Source organism: Brachycentrus maculatus, unplaced genomic scaffold, assembly GCF_059751285.1.
Source record: "Brachycentrus maculatus isolate JH-2025_06_01 unplaced genomic scaffold, ASM5975128v1 h1tg000315l, whole genome shotgun sequence".
In the NCBI taxonomy this organism is placed as follows: domain Eukaryota; kingdom Metazoa; phylum Arthropoda; class Insecta; order Trichoptera; family Brachycentridae; genus Brachycentrus; species Brachycentrus maculatus.
The window spans coordinates 3,449,408-3,471,249 of record NW_028281064.1 but is presented as its reverse complement, the minus strand read 5'-3'; the positions used below and the strand labels follow the sequence as shown (position 1 = coordinate 3,471,249).

General features: G+C 36.5%; 2 protein-coding genes across 4 annotated transcripts; both read right to left on the bottom strand.

Annotated features, from left to right (window-relative positions):
- Nucleotides 1-367: 367 nt before the first annotated feature.
- On the bottom strand, nt 368-21,098 carry Ttc7 (tetratricopeptide repeat domain 7). Of its 3 annotated transcripts, XM_088268281.1 has the most exons (14): nt 20,869-21,098; nt 20,479-20,758; nt 18,855-18,966; nt 17,994-18,229; nt 17,157-17,337; nt 12,655-12,852; nt 10,491-10,679; nt 9,292-9,407; nt 7,967-8,117; nt 6,467-6,661; nt 5,044-5,197; nt 3,114-3,361; nt 2,508-2,613; nt 368-1,752 (listed from the first exon to the last, which is right to left on the bottom strand). In XM_088268281.1, the coding sequence occupies exons 1-14, from the start codon at nt 20,990-20,992 to the stop codon at nt 1,529-1,531; spliced, it is 2,514 nt and encodes an 837-aa protein (XP_088124407.1). In that variant the 5' UTR covers nt 20,993-21,098; the 3' UTR covers nt 368-1,528. The 3 variants fall into 3 exon arrangements, with proteins under 3 accessions (XP_088124407.1, XP_088124408.1, XP_088124409.1); XM_088268282.1 differs by lacking the exons at nt 17,157-17,337; nt 17,994-18,229; nt 18,855-18,966; nt 20,479-20,758; nt 20,869-21,098 and adding an exon at nt 13,485-14,406; XM_088268283.1 differs by lacking the exons at nt 17,157-17,337; nt 17,994-18,229; nt 18,855-18,966; nt 20,479-20,758; nt 20,869-21,098 and adding an exon at nt 13,896-14,406.
- On the bottom strand, nt 14,801-16,103 carry LOC148304508 (anionic trypsin-2-like). The gene has a single exon (XM_088268284.1). It carries the CDS (start codon nt 16,101-16,103, stop codon nt 15,201-15,203), a length of 903 nt encoding a protein of 300 aa, XP_088124410.1. The 3' UTR covers nt 14,801-15,200.
- Nucleotides 21,099-21,842: the final 744 nt, after the last annotated feature.

Here is a 21,842-nt window from a genome sequence, read left to right as displayed (position 1 = left end):
AATGGTGCATAGGGCACTGCATGGTATTGACGCAGTGTTGTCTTGTTCGCAACTTACATGAAGGCAAGGTGATCGATCATGCGCTTCAGGTACCAGTCCAGGGTAATATTTTATTAAAATAATTATTAGAGTGAAAAGTCAGTAATATTTACCTTGACCCCCCCCTGGGAATCCAACCCGGGGCCTCCAGCACGGTAGCTAAATGCGCTAACCATTACACCACAGAGGCGGATCTTAGGCTGTTCAAATCAAGGAGTTTTTACTTTACAAATATGATTAACACATTGTTTGCGGGAAACTCTTAAAAGTGTCTTTTAAATGCTGTTGGTAGAGAACGGAGAGGCTTATTAGTGTATTATTTGCTTACTTTTGGTACAACGCGAGATACCAAAAATCATTGTACAGATTGGAATTGAATTTTCAGTTACTTGAGGTTAGGATTAGTATACAACACTAATCAGCATACTTATTAGGGTTGGGGTTGACAAAAAACAGCCCGACAACAATGTGTTAATCGAAGTTGTCATTTATAACCGAGTTTTGGTGTATTGGCATGTTTTTCCTAAGAATTTGTAATTATTTTTTAACATATATGATTTACGATCTGTAAACATTGCATAGTTTGTGCAGTCTCTGAAAGTTACAACAACTTAAACTAGTATTGTGTTTGCATCATGAACAATATTTTAGCAAGGGTTTATGTAATTATCTACAATACAATAAATAATTATAAATGTTTTACGTCATAAATTTCTGTGAAATGGCATTCGAGTAACAATTGATATAGAACAATGTGATTCAAATAACAGGAACTATATTTTATTATGTACAGTGGGAATAACGTGTTTCAAAGTATGTATTCATGGAAACGAGTGATTACTTAATGAAGACATGTGATTGTTGGATGGAAAAAATTGAAAATAAAATGAAGAACAATATGTAAAAGGTGATTTGGAGATAAAAAATGTCCCAGAAAAGTTTTCAGCATATGCCGATACGTTATTTATCTCCTTCAAATCCTCATCCGCACCCAATGGTGCATAAGGCACTGCGTCATATAAACGCAGTGTTATCTTGATCGCTAACACACAATGGAAGGGTGATCAGCCCTCCGCCTCAGGTACCAGTCCAGGTAAATATTTAATAAATATTAAATTGAAAAAATCTCTTACATTTATTTGACCCCCCCTACTGGAAATCGAACCCGGGACCTCCAGTACGGTAGCCGAGTGTGCTGACCATTACACTACGGAGATGGATAACGTCATTTATAAACATAAAAAAAAACTTCACAGAAATTAGTATGGGCATGGGAGCAGCGTTTGACAAATATGTATATTGATTGTGTCGGGTTGTGGTCCCGTGGTAAGTGTCGCGGACTCTTGAGTCAGAGAGTTTCTCGGTTTGAACCTACTCTACCACAATTTGACACCTATTTCTAATAATGGCTCACAGAAATAGTATGAAATTGAAGTATTTTTGTAAATGATAAAAACACAAATATTTATCTTTTCATTTAAAAAAAAAATCATTCGAAGATATACGTTATAGAGGTGAAGGGCAGAACTGGAGATGAAAGTTCCACGTTTAATGCGGTGGCCATACAGTCACTGGCCGTGTCATACTCTCCCAAGCTCTCCAGCACCAAGCCCAGGCTATACCAAGTCGTGTGGTTGTTGGGATCTATCTTGGCAGAATCCTTGAGGATCTTCTCCGCGAGGCGCTGGGAGCCCAGGTGATGGTGGCACAGACCTGCATCAGGACAAACGGTAGTCATTATTATGAGGCTTTTTTATTTTTTTAGATGGAATTTTATTTTTTTTTTATTTATTTGTCAGTCACCCAGTAAAAGAATGTTTCTGCCAGTGTCAAGTATCATTTTTATTTACAAACAAAATTATAATAGGCAATAATAATAACTATTAATAAAAAAAATTATTATTCAAATGCCTTTAGCTTTATCATTTTAAAATTTGGTAAACATGTACAAATAATGAAGACATTATTTATAGATTTGGCGTTTAGTTTGTAAAACACAATTTTAATATATATTTTAAATATTAAAATCAAACACTGTTTTTTTTAGTCTACATTTATTGTTAAAAAAAAAAAAAAACATAAAAATAAATTTTGTGACTATTATTTAACCTCGTTATGGCAAATGTATGTCATTTCCAATTGTCACTCGTTTGAAAATGCCAAAACAACTGTCACAATTTTTTTTGTGTTTTTCAGCAATAAAATACAATGTAGTAGACTCAAAAAATCAGTGTTTGATTATTACATTAAGTATATAAATTATAAATAAGGCCTTAACAAAGAGATTGGTAAAAAATATTCATACAACAACATTGTATAGTTCCTTTTTATCTGCCTTTGAAATGAGGCCGGCGCAGAAGGTAAAATACCCTTCCCGTCCTAAGGACTAAAAAAATGTTTTATTTATTATTATGATGCTGCTATTACTGTCGAACGGCCAGTATTTGTTGGCAATCTGGAAGACTCACCCAGTTGTACGAGACTGTTGACATGTCCAGGATTGATGGCTACAGCATTCAAAAAGCACTGCCGCGCTTCGGTCCACTCCTCCTTATGACAGTGTACCATTCCTCGCTGGAAGAATGAAAACCAATTACATATAGTAAAAATCTACGTTTTTAACCCTTCCCTTACGGTGCTTAAAACTTCCGCGAGCACCGGTGATATGTATTTTGTACACCATATGAAAATGTGGTTTAAAAACGGGAAAAACGTGATTATTCCTAAATTTTGCTTTTATTGACCATAGATGAAGTTGAAATGTGTCAATTTTGTAATGTTAGCTCTGCTAAGTACCTAAAAAAGTGAAAAACAAAAATACATCGCAAGTAGCCGCCATAGCTAGCGTAGCGACACGAACAACCTGAATGACTACTTGTGCGCGCAACTAAAATGAAATTGTCGGAAACAGTATGAAGCCGCGTGCGAACAAGAATTTGAACACACTCCAAACGTTGTAAATTATATTTAATTTCATTCTTCAAGAAGTATTTGTTTCTGCGGCCCTCCGACCCATTTGTAAAACCACCACCGGATTAAATGCGCTATACTAGCAGTGCGCAGGTCGGGCTCACCATGTGGATGACCTGGTGCGAGAGCGGGAAGATGGTGGCGGCCTCGTCCACGCAGGCGGCGGCGGCGGGCGCGCCGCCCAGCGCCAGGTACAGCTCGGCCAGCAGCAGCCACAGGCGCAGGCGCAGCAGCGGGCCCCCGCGGTGCGCGCGGCCCCCACCCAGCCCCGGGCAGGAGCCCGACTGCGAGGCGGCCGAGCTCAGCGCGCGCTCCACGCGCGACGCCGCCAGCGAGTTGGCCTGGATGGAACCTGGACAAAGAACGAGTCGGTTAACTCTATCATCTTCATTCTCTCTGTTCTTCCATGTTCGCTCCCTAGGTGGAGCATATTGTGTTATCATTCAGGAAAAAGTGACCAAGTGCATTTTTTACAAAAACGTGATCATTGACTATTTGATGTCTTACTAGCTTAATATTGCCCAGAAAAAAATCCCAAAGGATTTTAAACATGGAAGTATAATATATTAGAAGTATAAAAAAATACTAACTGCATTTATTTATTTTTTGAACGGCTGAAGCCTTTAAGATAATACATATATACAGTATCTAATATAAAAATAAAAATACACTAATGAATACACTAATAGAGAAACAAAAAGTCTTATAACAAATAGTCTTATAACATAAAATCATAATAAAATAACAAGTAGTAAGTTGATGTTTATTTTCTTGCCAAGTAAAAGTCACTTAAATGGCCCTCCTGAACATTTTACGTTTGTCAGTTGGTCACTTTCTCCTGTACTACTACGATATGGCCAACATGAGACGTCTCCGAGTCACTGTGTCACACGCCATCTCCTTGGCTTCCTCCCAGGTCAGTCCGGCATCTCAAAGTTCCGCTGAGTATAGTCGGTGAATGGTCGTCAGCGGCCTTCCGAGCCACCGGAATCCTCGCGGTTGGAAGAGACATGAGTCTTCTTTCATCACCTCAATTCACCTAAGTCACCCTCTAGCTAAGAATTCCAGATTGCATAGTGCCTTTTTGGCATGTTTAACCAAGTCACTCTAATTAAGAACTCCAGATTGCATAGTTTATACATAATTTATATTTTAAGAGTAATTTATATTTGAAGCACTAACTTTGTGATTTTCCACTTTATAATTAAAATGTAACTTTGTTTTAAAATCACTATTAATATTTTATTATAACTTTATTATAATGCCTACCGGTTTCGAAGCTAACCGCTTCTTTATCAAGACTAATATAATCTTTATCATGATTAATACTATTATTATTATATTTTAAGTACTAAAATCAAACACTGATTTTTAGGGTCTACCAAGAATCACTTTAGTCCTTTGTTAAAAAACAAAAAAGTTTTTTTTTATAAAATATTGTGAAGTTGAGTTTTACAACCAACCAGTTAAGTAACTGTTTAGTTTTCATAGTGGTTTGATAATACCATAACAACTGGCGAAACATCTGTCACAAATTTATATTTAAAAATATATATATATATATATATATATATATATATACATATATGCAACTTGCCCTGTGATTGGTTCTGATGATTGGTTTAGACCAATTTTACTATGGCAAAATGGGTCATATCCAAATAAATGCCAAATGCATAGAAAACAAAAATTCTGTAAAATTCTGAAAACAAAAGTTGACAGAAAATAAAAAACTCTCATTTTTCAATTTAAATTATACTTGATAAATATCACATGATTATGACACAAGTTTCAATGCATTCTGTAATCATTATTAAACACAATATGTACCGTGTTTAATAATAATGTGGAAAGCAACAAAACAGCATTCTGCGTCATTTTCAAACTCTGTACAGTATTTTACAATGATGCAGAATGCATCAAAACTTGTGTTACAATAGATTTTAACAAATAGTAATATTAACCAAATAAAATAAAAATGGATAGATATAAGCACAAAGTGACTGCCAAATCAACTAATGGAATTATACTCACTGGAATCCTTGACGGAGTCTATATCATTGTAGAGTTGGAGCACAGATCGAGTTTCGGATTTCCTGTCAAAGTCTTTTTCTGCGTCTCCCATAATGCCAGACTCGTAGAGGTTCTTCCAAAGAGCCAGCATGTGTTTACCCGTCACCAAGGCAGCCTGAAACAAAGATATTTCATATATTACAAATTCAAGTATCTAGGAGTAGACGTCAGTAGCTACGGTGACTTCTATAGTGAGACGCAGAAACAAATTAATAAGGCTGCAGTTACATCCGCATGCCTCAGAAACTCGGTGTGGAGGAACAAACACATGAGAATAGAAAGTAAAATGAAAATATACAAAACATGTGTTCGACCAATAGCCACTTATGGAATTGAGGCAAGAGCAGATACTTCTAAAACAAAATCTCGACTTCGAACCTCCGAGATGAAGACTCTCTGATCCATAAGCAGACACACATTGCGAGAACGAGTACAAAATACCGACATCCGGAGCATGTGTGAGACGGAGGATATTGTGAGGTGGGGACGACAACGAAAGCGATACTGGAATGATCATGTAAACAGAATGTCAGATGACAGACTTCCACATATCGCGCTTCGAGAAATCCCTGAAGGATGCAGACCCCTAGGCAGACCTCCAAAAAGGTGGAAAGACAGCTGGGAGTCAAAATCCCAAAAGCTACAAGCGGAGGCACAAACAGATCCTTAGGATCTAGAAAAAGAAGAAGAGTATTATCTCCGTGAGATGGATTACGCATCGCCCTTTTTACTCCATTTTGAAAATCTGATTTTTTTCATAGAAAATTTCTTATGAAAATTTTTACTCATTCATTTTATGATACGATTTTTTGACATTTTGTCTATGCTAATTTGAAACATGCTGGTAAAAAAAACCTTATTTACTGAACTAAGATGCAGGCGAATAAAGTATAAATTGTCAAACATTTTTGAGGCCATAGGGTTGAATTTCCAATGCCATGTGTATAACACACTGCCAAAAAAATATCAAATATGACAAGTCATCCTTGGCGACAACACGCAAAAAGTAAACAAAAATCAACTAATTTGAAAATGCACCCGATGATGTTGACCTTTTACGCGCAGCTGTCAGCATCCAACAATAGTTAATCCTATCAATTACTTATGTATAAGTTTCTTGAATCACTACAATACTTTCCTTATGTATTAATTTTAAATCAAACACAGATTTTTTAAGTCTACTACGTTGTATTTTATTAACAAAAACACATAAAAAATTGTTTTGCCTAGTTATGGCATTTTCAAACGAATGTGAAGATCAATACTTTCCGTCGCAACTTTCTATGTATTAGAAAGCTAAATTTCAATACTGAAGAGACCTATGGTAAGAATCATCAAGGGAAATAGCCTTCTGAAAGCGGACCGCACAAGGCAAGGCACTCACCTCTCCGCCGTGGCACTTGAGCTGCAGCAGGGCGAGGATCCGGAGCAGGTCCATGCTGTCGGGGTGGTCCTCCAGGGCGGCCGTGGCGGTGGCCAGCGCCTCCCGCGCGCGCCCCTTGGCCGACAGCACCAGGCACAGCAGCTGCATGGCCGCCGAGCACTCCGACCTCTTCACCAGGCAACTCCTCACATAGTACTGCAACAATAGTCCACAAGAGTTAGCCCTGCAGCTACCAAAATTTGATATGGATCGAGAAATACCAGATCCGCAGGATCTGACTTTATAATTTATAAAAGTATCAGATACATTTTGGACAGTATGTTAACCTTTTCGGGAGTACAATATGTATAATATATATATATCATATTCATACAGGAAAAAGTCATCAAGTGCATTTTTTAACAAAAACATGATCATTGACTATTTGATATCTTACTCGCTTAATATTGCCATGAAAAAAATCCCAAAGGATTTTAAACTTGTAAATTACACACAAATATCCACAGATGTCATTGCTACACAAGTTACATCATATTAACTGACCGATGGACTTTGATGTTCATTAACGTCAATACTCCTTTGAGGAAAATTCTCACTGACGGCTATTTACGTCCATACTCCCGGAAAGGTTAAGGATTCCTTCAGGATTGTGCAAAAAAATTTATTCAAATTGTTTTTTTTTTTCTCAATAATGGTAATGTCGCGCGCTAACCACTACACTATGGAGGCAGAATAATCCAGTGTCTGAATAATAAATTATAATAATAATATTGTGGTGCGTGTCTCGCGCAATTGGGAACAGAGCAGTGTGACGTCACCACGCCTTTATAAGTGAGAGCGAGCTAAGTACATTTCTCTTCCGTCATGGAAACTGCAACTGAACTGTCGCCACATCCTACATTCGTGCCTCGTCGTGACAAAAATTTGTAACATTTAAATAATATTTTTGCGAATATAAGTCTGTAAATGTAGTAAAACCTGTAAATCTTAAGTTATTTGTAAACAGAAAATCTTTTGTGAAAATAAACGCGGATCTTTCAAGTAAGTTCAATTATTAATTCTTTTTTTCATTTAATATAAAATGTATTTTATTTTCATTTAATATAAAGTGTATTTCATTTGTCCGCCTCCGTAGCGTAATGGCCAGCACGCTCGGCTACCGTACTGGAGGACCCGGGTTCGATTCCCAGGGGGGGTCAAATAAATATAAGTGATTTTTTCACTCATATATTTATTCAATATTACCTTGGACTGGTACCGGAAGCGGAGGGCATATCACCTTTCCTTCATGTGTTAACGATCAAGATAACACCGCGTTTATATGATGCAGTGCCCTATGCACCATTAGGGTGCGGACAAGGGTTTGAATGAATATAAAATGCAACCTCTGAGGAGATAGTGGACGTGGTTGCCCTTAATCAGTACAATAGGGTAAAAATACTTCCACAATATTTTTTAATTATTGTTGATGCATTGAATAAATTTGAAAGTTGGAGTCACCATTGCTTCAGATATTCCTCCCACGAGAGCGTACTGGAGAGCCAGGTAATACAGGGCGAGATGATCTTCGGGATCGCAGTCCACAGCCTTGTGGAGACTTTCCAAACATTTGGCGTTGGCGGCTTCCTTTTCGGCACGGATTGTTGTGGCCCTAGAATGAAAATTAAAAAAGATATAGTAAAACTTCATCATTTTTACATCAATAAATCAAATTCCCACTTTATCTCCATACATTCCCATTCAAATACTTCCCGCAATGCACGCCAATAATATTTTCATTACAATTTTGGAATTCTTTTGAAAACAGTTTTACTAGAAATTTTAAAAAACCTTTACAATTAAAAATACTTTTTTTTAAATTACCATCAATGTATTATTTATTGATTTGGCATAAACTTTATTGAATAACATGATGATTTAAATAAAATAAAATAAAACAATTGCACAAGACCACTTGTAATGTAAACATGACTAGTTTCAAGAACGTTAATGCAGTTCGAGTAATATAATTGCTAACGGACACATTGTCTAGTTCAGTGGTTCTTAACCTGGGTTCGATCGAACCCCAGGGGTTCGGTGAGTCAGTCTCCAGGGTTCGGCAGAGGTCAAAACACACACCCGACTTATAGTACGATATTATGAAGAATGATACGAAGTACATATATTCATTTATCCAATAGACACAGACAACAGATGTCAACAATGAATACCTCGATAAATTGTTGAAATTCAGCTGAGCCAGGTTCAACAGCAATTCTTCAGAACAACAATGCTCTCAACGTTTTCGTGTAAACAAATGGTAACGTACGCTGTTATTGCTAAGAAAGCTCTGGAGATTTTCACACCGTTTGTTACAACATATCTTGCGAGCAATCCTTTTCGAGGATGCTGGATATAAAAATGAACAAAAGCAACAGACTTTGTTGCGAAAATGACATGTAAGTGGCACTTGCCAAGGTAAAGCCGCGCATTTCTGAACTGGTCTTTGAAAGGCAACAGCAGAAGTCACACTGATTTGCGATAAATATTGATTATTTTGTTTTTGTTTTTTTTTTTAATGTAAAAATCACGTTACTTATAATGGTTTTGTTCATTTTGTGCACCTATGTATTTTATTTTTCCTATTAAGGGGTTCGGTGAATGCGCAAATGAAACTGGTGGGGTTCGGTACCTCCAACACGGTTAAGAACCACTGGTCTAGTTACTAGTAACTAGACCATACCATCAGCAGTATTTTTTACTCATACTAGACTCTAGTATGAGTAAAAATCTTTTTTTATAGGCTTTATTAGAATCATGAATTAGCGTCCTTTCACACTCATTACCTGGCAGTCATTAGATGACCAATTCCAACATAGAGGTGACACCGGGAGAGCATGTAGGTCGGGTTCTTGTGCTCCCTTTCTAGGGCCATTTCACTAAACTTCAATCCTTCCGATATCTGAAAGACAAAAGCAGCACAGGTTATTTTTTCAAATCAATATTAACGCTTTCCACTCAAAAGGTTTTGGTTTGTATCGTGTTTTGTGTATGTGTTGTGTCACGTTGGTGTGCTTTTTATATGCCAATTCAATCAAATTCTATGACTTATTACTGTTTTATTGTACTAATATAATTTAGGTTAATTTTTTTTGAAAAGTAAAAAAAATATATAAGTATGTATTAAAAATATAAAAAAATAAGGCTTCATTTTCTTATGGTGCTTAATTATAAACAATGCAATATAAAATTCTTCTTCTCACCTTATCCGCACCCAATGGTGCATAGGGCACGGAATCGTATTGATGTAGTGTTATCTTGGTCGTTTCTTACATGAAGGCAGTGACCACTCCTGCGCTTCGGGGACCAGTTCAGTGTAATATTAAATAAATATTATAGTGTAAAATCTCTAATATTTATTTTCACCCTCCCCCCCCGTGGGAATCAACCCAGGACCAAAAGAACGGTAGCCAGGAAGTACACTGACCAATATGTGTGTAGTGTGTCCATGTGAGCATATCGTAGTCATACAGGAGAAAGTGACCAAATGCATTTTTTACAAAAACATGATCATTGACTATTTGATATCTTACTAGCTTAATATTGCCTTGGAAAAAATCACAAAGGATTTTAAAATTGGAAGTAAAAAATTACACTACGGAGGGAGACTCACTCCGCACTCTACCAAAAACTTAATTAACCCTTACTGGTCCAATGTCCAATCTCATTCGACATCGATTTTTTCCTCTAGGTCCCATGTCGGATGTTATTCGACATTTCTTTCATCATTAGTACTATTTAAATTCGAAGCTTACATTTTTGTTACTCGTATCTATTACAACAGTATGTGGAGCAGAGGACAAAAGATTTTTCTCCAATTGGAATGTAACTGTCTACCTAGATTTTTTTTGTTTTAATTTTGGGGGACCGGAAAGGGTTAATGCCTATTAAAAATTTTCGATTCTTAAAAATTAAATTAGTGAAGGAACGCAGTGGCCAGTAAGACAGTAAGAGATCACCGAATGTGGAAAACAGTTTCACCCACCCTGTTCAGAGATTCGTAGCACTGTCTGGCGGCGAGCAAGCAGGGCACCACGGCAGTAGGTTGGAGTTTAGCCACCTGCGACAGGACGCTCACCGCCCTCACGGGATGGCCCAGAGCAACAAGGGAATACGCCTGCTGCTCCCAGACGTGCGCCTCTTCAAACGAGAACTTCATGGCTCTCTCCAGAGACTGAAAAAAGGAAGCGTGACTACAACCGGGAAGACAAATGATAGTGTTTATAACAAATGCAGTATCTTAAATGCAATTCTATAGAGTCCATTCGCCAGAAACTACGCTTGGATGGCTTGACTCTAGCCAATATCTGTACCCGACGGGTTCTCCAGTTCTTTGGACACGTTGCGCGTGGCAACAAGGATAGCCTGGAACGACTAGTTGTGATCGGTAGCCTGGAGGGAAAGAGAGGGAGAGGAAGATCCCCACACGGTGGACCGATCAAATTAAGGCAGCAGCAGGCACCTCAGTGGTTGGAGCGCTACGTGCAGCGCAGTCAAGGGATAACTGGAGAAGAGTCATTGCTTCTGCAAGGGTCACAACCCTCAGGAATGAGGAATAAGACTGAGAAGAAGAATCTTAACACACTGGATGGGAAAGGTATTTCTACCCATTCCGTCGATTGATGCTTAACCTGTTAACCGGGCGGTCCGCTGTCCAATTACGCAACTTGTAACGGGCGCGAATACTGATTCACTCCATGTCTTGAATTCATGTCGAGATATGTATGGATGACTAATACCTTTGTTGTTTGATAAATATACGTCCATATATATATATATATATATATAATATAATAAACATATATTTCAAGGACGTATTAATATGTCCTTCCCGTACCCGATATTGTTTGCGTTGGACGTATTTATGCGTCCCGCCACAGGTCCTAACAGGTTAAGGACGAAAAGGGTATTTTTACCTTCTGCCCCGGCCTTATCAAGTCAGAAAATAAGAAATATTCAATGTTTACACATATATGAATATCATATAATATACAAAGGTCTTAATTAGATGTGCAAAAATATCAAAGCCAGCGGTCCGCAAGCTAAAAAATACCCGTCTGAAATGGGTTAAAAGATAACTAAATCAGATATTTATCAGTTTGTTACTATTTATATCACCTCTGAGTGTAATTTAAATTATGCTCTAGTGATAGAAGTGGAGAAACACAATTGATTTCGATGAATTTGTTTTATTTTCTTCTCAATTACAATTTTAATAAAATACATAAACATATGTTTTAGCCAAACTTGTGGATTATTAAAACCTGCTATTAAAATCAGTTGAAATGATTGTGATCATAATTTTAAGTAAATGTTTCATAATATGATGATATTGCGAATATAAGAAAATATTTATGTGAAAAAAAAAAATCACTCCTCAGTTACAGTTCAGTTTGCAATAACTCACTCCTCAGATACAGTCAAGTTCGCAAGAAGTCAATTCACAGTTGTAGTCCACTTCGCAAAACCTCACTCCTTAGATACATTCCAATTCCCAAGAATTCACTCCTCAGTTATACCCCAGTTTGCAAGAACTCACTCCTAAGTTACAATCCAATTCACAAGAACTTACTCCTTAGATACAGTCCAGTTTGCAAGAACTCACTCCTTAGTTCAGTAGTGTAATGGCAAAGGGGTATAACTGTCAAATTTTTCATTTTCTAAGTTTGTTCCACAAAATGTCTAAAATAGTGCAAAATAAAATAGTGTCAAAAGGATATACCTGTAGTTGCAATACTTATTTAGTTTTATTAAGATATGTTATATAAATACATAAAATATATAAAACAAATGAGTTATTTAATTTCACAAGTTTGTTTTTGCTCTCCTGTAAAATTTGGTCTGAGACAGAATTACCCATTTGCCTTTACACTACTGAGTTACAGTCCAGCTCGCGAGAACTCACTCCGCTGTCAATTGAATTTGCAAGAACTTAATCGTCAGATACAATCCAGTCTGCAATGGTTCATTCCTATGTTATAGTTCAGTTTGGAAGGACTCACTCCAAGGAGGTAACAATTTAGTTTGTAAAAAATCACTCACAAAGGGGTCAAGAGTCGCATTTGAACCGCATTCACACTGCTTTCACCATCCTACTACTACCAATAACATGCTTCACTTTCACCGATATTGGTTTATGAACTACTCACCTCTTGCAGCAGGCCGACTTGTCCCCACCTCACTGTGGCAATGGTCAAGAGATCATAGATGGCGCTGGCGTTTTCAAAGGCGTGAATCCTTGCTTGCTTGAACTCGGGGCTCTGGGAGAGCACAGCATCCCTCACGGCCATGGCTTCCCCAATCAGCAGCAGCAAAATGGTCTCTTCGCACTCGTTCTTTGGCACAAACTAGAAATAAAACACGGAAATCAGTGTTTACAATGTTATTTATTTAAATTTACATGTACATGACAGCAAAGCTGATTACAATGTACATACATTCATATTATTTATTGATTCGGCATTAACATTGTGGAATGACATGTTGATTTTTTTTTTTAAATGAAACACTTAAATATACCACATTAATGAGTTTTATTTATATAATACGACTAGTTTCGAAAACTTAGATTTTTTCATCTTCTGGTACAAATAAGTTTTAATTTTTTTTTAAATTCTAAACTAGTCGTATATATAAATAAAACTCATTAAAGTGGTATATTCAAGTGTTTAATTTAAAAAATATATACATACATTCATTTGTATTTTTTATCATTTTATCATATTTACATCATAATTCCCCATATCACCATAATATAGTCAGCATTTGACTTCATATTAGTTTTAAAATAATCTCAAAAGATTAATAAAAACTAAAATTGAAACATTTACAAATGAAAATATCAAATCTACTTTTGGTATTTTTTATGAAGGTACCAAAGCATTATTGTCATTAATACATAAAACGTAAAACTTGCAACAATTGGAAATGTAATTTTATTTAGTTGCTAGCTTGAAATAATCATAATTTGAGCAATTACAAAAAGAAAAAGATGTATGGAAGCGGTGCGATGGGATCCATTGATCACATCCTGAATCCAACTTCTGTGCTTAAAGACATCGGTGAAAACAGCGGGAGAGTTGGGTTGAGCGCAATCCCGGCCCCCGGTATTGCTAGACACTATTCCAGAAAGTTTTCCCCTACACACCAAGGGCCCCCCGGAATCTCCGTAGCAAGGCGCTTTCAAACCTGTGTGATATCCAGCGCAGATTATCTTAGATGACCCAAACAACTCCATCAGCCACGCCATCCAGGCGGACCCAAATATATTTTTTCTACACGCCGATGTGTCATAGATAGGTATGTTTAAAACGTATAAACTGTCGGGAACACGTCCTCCATTTTCTGTACGTCCCCAACCGCTCACTACACACATCTCGTTCAAACTGACCTCCGAAGAAGCGAGAGGAATGATACCAATATATGTCGTCATAAGGTAAGGATCAGAGAGCTTCAGGAGGGCTATATCATTTTCAAAGGATATTTGTGAATAATGGTCATGAATATTTATGGCGATCACGTTACGGTATATCCCCTCACTGGACAGTCTAACACTCCCCGCATACACTTGTAAATCCTGTGGCCAAACAAAGACATCTTCATGGCGGAAGCAGTGAGCGGCTGTCAATACATGATTTGGGGTTATCAATGACCCGCCACAGAAATGGCTACGGCCCATACTACTCTTTAGCGACACTTGATAAGGTATTTGACCCGGTACAGCCAAATTTCCTCCTATGATTCTCGGTTCTGCCTTTATATTTTCTACACTTTCGATTTCAAATTTCTGGTTTATTAAAATCAGCAAAAAAAATATACTAGATATTTTATTCATTTGTAATTCGATACATAAATATTATCAAATAGAAATAAATAATTAAATGAGAAATTTAATGTCACAAGTAAATTTGGACAGATGATATTTTGACATATTCTTATTTTGAATATACGTAATTATATCAAGCATATTTTTACACCTGAATAATGTTTGTGGGTAGTAAATTGTTTCACGCAACTTATTGCTTGCTTGATAAAAATTTGTTTGAAAATGGTTGTTATTTTGATACTGCCTGATGATTTTTTTACTAAATATTGAATATTTACTACTACTGTAAACTTCTGTGAGAAAAACATTCAATTTAAAAAAAAGTAGACCCCTAAAAATTATCCTTTTTTTGTATTTGTGTATTTTTTTAAAAATGCGGTGTTATTTTTTATACATTTCAACCAAAAAAATATTTTTTATTATCTTATTTGATGATTATTACATGACTTATTTGATGATGATGTAACCTAAGATTTTTGGCACATCACTTTGTGTTATCATGATGTGTTTGTGGAAAATAATGAAAATGACAACATTCAGCCTAATTTTAAGCATTATGTATCATATTTCCAAAAGATTTTCAGTTCACAATTTTCAGACTCCATTGAAAATTATCTCAAAAACCATAACAGGTCTTCGCCTGAGTTCTTGTTTGTCCATTTAGATCATTTAGAAAAAAATGCAAAAGATGTTTTCTCTTTACTATTAAAACGATATATGTAGAAAATATTGGTAAGGTTCATAATACGTTTTATTAATTTTCTAACTATGCGAAACTTCGTGGTTGCAAATGAAGGGACTGAGACGTTATTGACTAGAGTAAACTAGAAAAATATGTTAAATTTTTTTATTTACATTAATCCCATTCTGTTAGCGTAATAGAATGGTTACAAATTGAGCAAACACAAAAAGAGAAAGATGCGTTAAAGCGGTGTAGCGGGCTATGTTGATCGCTTCCTGTATCCAATGCCTGTACTTGTAGACGTTGGTGTAAATTGAGGGAGAATCGGGCAGAGCACAATCCTCGTCAGACAGAGCAGCCGCTATTCCGGAAAGTTCTCCCTTGCACACCAGGGGTCCCCCTGAATCTCCGTAGCAAATTCCTTTCAGCCCCGAGGGATACGCAATGCAGACTATGTTGTTGTCCAGACCGAAAAGTTCTAGTATCCACTCCAGCCACAGCACCACAGCCAAACTCTCTTCGCAGAGCGACAGGTCTAGAATAGGGGTTTTGAGAACTTTCAAATCGTCAGAGACAGATTCATTGTCTTGAATGTAATACCCCCAACCTGTTACTTTACACATTTCGTTCACCCTGACGTCCGATGACCGGAGGGAAATGGTTCCGACACCTGCGGTCATATTGTAAGGAACGGAAAGCTTCAGAAGCGCGATGTCATTGTGAAAATCCGAATGCAGATAATCTTCGTGGACAGTTATGGCGATCACGCTACGGTATATCCCTTCTTCAGACAGTTTAACACTCCCTGCACATACTTGTAAATCTCGCGGCCTCTGAGCCTTGGCCTTGTCTTTGCCTACAATGCAGTGAGCGGCTGTCAACACATGTTTCGGGGTTATCAATGACCCGCCACAAAAATGCTTGCGATTTTTGCTATCTCTTAGCGATACTTGATAAGGTATTTGACCTGGTTCAACCAAAGCTCCCCCTACAATTCTCGGTTCCGGTGTAACCTTTTTCTTGACACTTTCGACAGTAGCTTTCATATTCATCAAAATCATGACAAATATGAGACTTGTCATTTTATACATTTCCAATCAAATTACAAAAACATTATAAAGTTAGAAAACAGAAGTAAACAAACTCAATTAAATAATCGCACTAATTAAATATAACAAGCTGAATTTTGACATAATATTTTTGACATATTTGTTCGTTTGTTTTATATGCATGATTTTTTATGAAAGAGACATTGTTACTTGTCACTATCCTGCTAAAAACTGTGTTTTAAAGTTACTACTTGCAAATAAAACAATTTTTGATGTCCCAGAAACTTATTTGAAATATTAAAATGTTAAAAGTGAACCAAAAATTATTGAGACAAAAGATTACTATTTTTACAATGTTTATTTTGTTTATATAAACTTTGTAGAAAAAATCTCACTACTCATTCTTGTAGTTCATATTGTGTGTACATATTACTTTATTTTACATTACGATAATTGTAATTCTTATTTATGTACAATGTAAATAAATGACTCTTTATGGGTTTTATCTAAGTGAGGTGCTCGTAAAAAGTATTATGATAAGTACTAAATAAATGTAAATTACAATAAGAAATCTTCAGTTTTCATTAAAAAATTATTTTTAACACATTGTTGTCGGGCAGTGTCTTTATCAACCCTGACCCTAATTAGTATATTAATTAGGGTTACATGTCCTAATCGCAAATCCAATTCAGATCTCTAGAATGTTTTTTGGCATCTTGCGCTCTACCAAATAGAACGCTTATAAGCGTCTCCCGCTCTCTACCAACAGTATGTAAAAGACACTTTCAATCGTGTCCCGCAAACATATGTTAAAAATAATAATATTATAAAATAGCAACTATGTAGTTTTTCCACATTTATTTTATTTGACCAGTCACCGAGTTTCCTCATTACCGACATCATAATGAAGATAATACCGGTAAAAACGAAACCCGGTCACTGGTCAAATAAAATAAATGTGGAAAAAATTAACAGGTTGTTATTTTACTATATAAAATGCAGTGCCACCAAGAAATTACTAAAAAAAAGAGTAATGTCAGAAGTAACAACGGTCACACTGACCAACCCTCTAACAGGGAATCGGTATGTGCATACCTGATTCAGTCCGGTATATTTCTTTGGCTTCCAGGGTCCGTCTTGTGTAGTCTTGTGGGTCATGGAGGACCACTCGCTTCCGGAGACTCCTCGCAGCAGAACTTCGGCCAGTTGCCTCGCCAGAGTGAGGCGGAGAGAGTGAGTTCCGGAAGATTCGACGGCAGTCAACATCTCTCGATACCTGGGGGAAACATATTTATCAAATCTTTATCAAAATATACTTTTTATTTGATGTGGTGGATAAAATAATTGCAACCCGGATTTCAAAAGGTACATCGCTATAATTTTTTTAAGAAAATTTGTAAAAAAATGTAATAAGACAAACTGTCATCATTTGTCAACACATTGTTGTCGGGCAGTTTTTTTATCAACTCCGACCCTAACAGACTCAGACAGACTGCCGCCCGACCCTCAGCATATTCATCACAAATAACCGCAACACCCAATTCCAATCTGTACAATGTTTTTTAGCGTCTCTCATGCTCTACCAAAAGTAAGCAAATATAACGCTGATAAGCGTCTCTCGTTCTCTATAGTCTGCCTCTGTAGTATAATAGTCAGCACGCTCGGCTACCATACCGGAGGTTTCGGTTCGATTCCCAAGGGGGGTGGTCAAATAAATAACAGTGATTTTTCGCTCTAATCATTAACCCTGGACCTGAAGCGGAGGGCCGATCACCTTTCCTTCATGTGTTAACAATCAAGATAAAACTGCATTTATATAATGCAGTGCCCTACACACCATTGAGTGCTGATAAGGGTTTGAAGAAGAGGAAGAAGTTCTCTACCAACAGTCTGTAAAAGACGCTTTTAAGCGTGTTGATTGCCGATGATCACCTGTTGACAGCCTGCTGCAGCCTGCCAGCTCGCATGTGCAGGATGGGGGCCCGCTGCAGGGCCGTCTCCAGCGCGGGGCCCAGCGCGCGCACGGCTCCCGCCGCGCCGCCGCTGCCCCCCGACCCGGACACCATGGAGGCGCCCCCCACAAGGCTCCCGGCCCCCGACCCGCTGCTTCCTTCAGCCCGCTGCAGGTAGAGCAGCGATAGTTCGGACGCCAGCTCAAAGCAGCGAATCTGGAAGTGAAAATTTTGTCACTTTGCTTGTTATCTCCCAACTCTGCAGATCTTTGACTTTTTTACTTTTTTTTCTTTTTGAGATGAGTATATATTTTTTATATCTCTACATACATAGATGAAGAAGAATATGAAAATCTGGGCATTTACAGAGCTTACGACTGTCATAGGCATGGATAATTCTGCCCATGATTGACAACCACACAACTTAAAATTTTGAAACTCCTAGATATATTGATCAAACTCGTGACACAGACCATGTTGTTGGAATCTGCCATGTATGTTGGCATAGGAAAAGCTTTTATTAATCATAGACTCTTATGAGTCTATGCTTAATATCTCAATATGTGGCTATTTACCAACATAAGTTCCATTTTACTATCTAAAAGTGATAAAAAGGGGGTTCTAGAACCAATAATTTTTATGCCTGACCAAAATTTAACAGTTAAGTACTTTTAAAAGTAAATATCATTTAGACAAGATTTAAAATAGCTGTTTTACGAAATTCATCCAGCAACATTAAAAAATATGAATTTAACTATTTCCAACATATTGCTATGATTAATATTTAAATGAATGTGAAAAGATCACATAAAATAAACAGCAAAAATATTTTTGCTATTACCATGTCATTTTCTCTTTCGGCTTGCTTATATCGGCTCCCGCCCGGAGTGGCGCTGTGCTCTAAACAAAGTCCTTTAATGGCGTACGATTCCGCGACAATGCGTAGACTTCGTCTGCAATTGAACGGAATTCATAAATTTAGCAAAAATTAATTGAAGGAGAAAAAATATAACCAACTACAATGAATTACCTTTTATGATTTCTAAGGGACAAAAAAAAACTAGAAAACAAGGATGAAAGTAGACTAAATGCGTTTTCTCAGAAAAATATGCAGCAAAATGTTGTATGATAGCTGTTCGAATGGTGATATAAAGAAATAATGCAAGGCTGAGATAAGTATTTTCAATTAATGTTTTACTTAGTCAATACCACTATTTCTTCAAATCTACTGTGACACGTGTTCTGATGCATTCCGCATCATTTTTAAACATCGTATGTGAAGTCAATTCTAAATTTTAGAGTTGGGTCTTTGGGACGTAAAAGGTTGAAGATGGGGTAGGAGCTGTTTCTTATTTTTATTTATTCATTTAATTTTTATTTTTGTAAAGTGGTATTTAAGAAGTAAAACATTAATTAAAAATGGATAGATTTTACCACAAAGTGACTGCTAAATCAATTAATCAAATAAGCATTTTCGATAAAATTAAGAAAGGTGTGTTGAGATGGGCAAGTGAATCGAATGAGTGAAGAAAGGATGGTTAAATAAATTTATGAGGTGAATGTGGTTTATAATAGAAGCAGAGGAAAACCAATGAAAACTTGGCATGATCAAGTATTTCAAATACTTTAAAGTGGTCCTGTTTATGCATTTAAAGTTTCGTTTTGAATGTCACCCATGATTGATAAATATGTTTCAAGGCACTTACTTAACATACTTTATTCTGATCTATCATTCCATTTGATCCAGTAAACTCTTGGATATTGAGTTGATGTGCAGTGCCAATCCACGAATGATGGAATGGCCGAATATTTTTTATCTATTTTTTTTATTATATCGCTCTCTGCTTTCAAGAACGTCATAAATCAAAAAACTTGATTTTTCAGGAAAACGTTTTTAAAGTTTAAAAATATAACACAATGTATTAAAAAATATCAAGCCACTTATTGAACTTTTTACTGTGCAACAGACCTTTTTAGGTAAAACCTGAAGGTTTTTCCTCCATTTGAAAAATATTTAGTATATATAAAAAATAATTAAACAATACCTTTTCTTCAAAATGCAAAAACAAAACTTTCTGCCCTGTAGCGGGTAAATATTAAGTTAAAAATATGCCGCTTTTGCTGGGATATAGTACATTTTCTGGGCATTCCGAAAACATGCCAAACTGAAAATTGACGATTTTTGATTTATGACGTTCTTGAAAGGAGTGAGCGATATGTTAATTCTGGCCAGAAGAAGAAGAATTGTTTTACTGACACATGTTTTCGTATTAAGATTCAAAATATATAATTTATGATAATTATTTAATGAGATGCGGCACAGAGTATTTCCTTTCATTTTCTTATATGTATTACAACATATTGCTTTTAGACATCTTTAATAAAAAATGTGAAGAAAAAAAAAACAAGAATCAAAGGTCATTGTGTAATCAACTAGAAATATAGGGATAAAAAAGAAGACGTACATTGGCAGCTGTTTTTCCGTTAATGTGTGCAATTCAGCTAGGGTGTAATTCTTCAAACTCTCGTCGAACATTCCGCTGGCATAATTTAATTTCCCGAGCAACAGATGGGCGTCTAAAGCGACTCCGGCTTTTTTCCCCAATTCGTTTGCTGCCAAGAGAAGAAACGATTTGGCTTCCGCTAATCCTTGTTTGGCTTTCGAGAAATTCGATTCGATGGGAGGCCATTCTTCGAGGTAACTCTCCAACTTCCCTTCGCCGATAAGGAAGTTTGACAGACATTCTAAAAACATAAAAACGAATCGCTTATGAAGATAATTCTTTGATAATTAAGCATAGTAAATCCTCTATTGTTTTCCCGATAACAACCGACTACCTTGACCAGAATCTTACCGTAATTAGGGGACCTTATTTTCAGCTGTTCCGCGAGCTCTATCACCTTTTTCCAGTTTGAATCTTCTCGGCTTTTTTCAATTTCTGTTTCTATACGGACAGCATTTCTGCCCCGACCCGTCATTTTTATTTATAATTGTTAACGCATAAACGTCAAATCCGCGAGATCTCGCACATTATTGTTATAAATCGGTTCGAACACTCATCGAATGTCATCTTTGACTTCTGTGTTGCCAGTTGTTAGTACAGAAAAAAATGTCTACCAATATGATTTCACAATATTCGTAATCTAGTTCTCAAGTAGGTACTAGAACATGGGGTGAATAGAAACATACCAGTTTGCCTATGCACACCGGTTTTCCATCAACGTTTTTCTAAATACAAATAATATTTCAGAATTCTCTGAAATACTTGTTCTCTTATTTACAATTCCTATCATACCTACAGCTTAGTCTAAAATACACAGGGTTTGCGGGTATTAATAAAAAAATACTACACTCTCCTGAAAATATTGCATAATGTGCAGTATTAAAATAATGTTTAAAACATATCTCAATTCGATTGTCTTGTGAGCAAAGGTTAGTAGAAATAGATGATACAATTTATTCGTAAAATGTATTTATAGGTACTTACATATGTAGTAACCTATGATAACACAAATTGATATTATGTTACTTCGTTTAAGTTTTATGACCGTACTTTACTTTTATGATGAGTGTCTACAAATAATTTTCATTGCTTTATTCTTAGCATGGAAAAATACTTGTTTAAAGCAGTCAATGTTAATTATTTTAAGCCACTGAATAGGACACCGCATCGGATCGATGTAGTGTTAACTCGATCGTCCATTATATAAAGGCCGGTTGATCTTTTTAGACACCTTTACGCCTCCAAATAGCGTATTGGGCACTTCATCGCGTCGATGTTGTGTTAACTCGATAGTTGATCATATAAAGGTCGGTTGATCAGTCCTG

What these genes read in the sequence shown, in the direction of transcription:
- LOC148304508 (XM_088268284.1), bottom strand. Translation starts at nt 16,103, where the DNA reads ATGTATAAAATGACAAGTCTCATATTTGTCATGATTTTGATGAATATG.
- Ttc7 (XM_088268281.1), bottom strand. Translation starts at nt 20,992, where the DNA reads ATGACGGGTCGGGGCAGAAATGCTGTCCGTATAGAAACAGAAATTGAA. An exon ending in ACGGAAAAACAGCTGCCAAT is followed by an intron (nt 18,967 to 20,478) that starts GTACGTCTTCTT and finishes GTTCAATTGCAG; the next exon opens with ACGAAGTCTACGCATTGTCG. An exon ending in AATATACCGGACTGAATCAG is followed by an intron (nt 12,853 to 17,156) that starts GTATGCACATAC and finishes TTTTATTTCTAG; the next exon opens with TTTGTGCCAAAGAACGAGTG.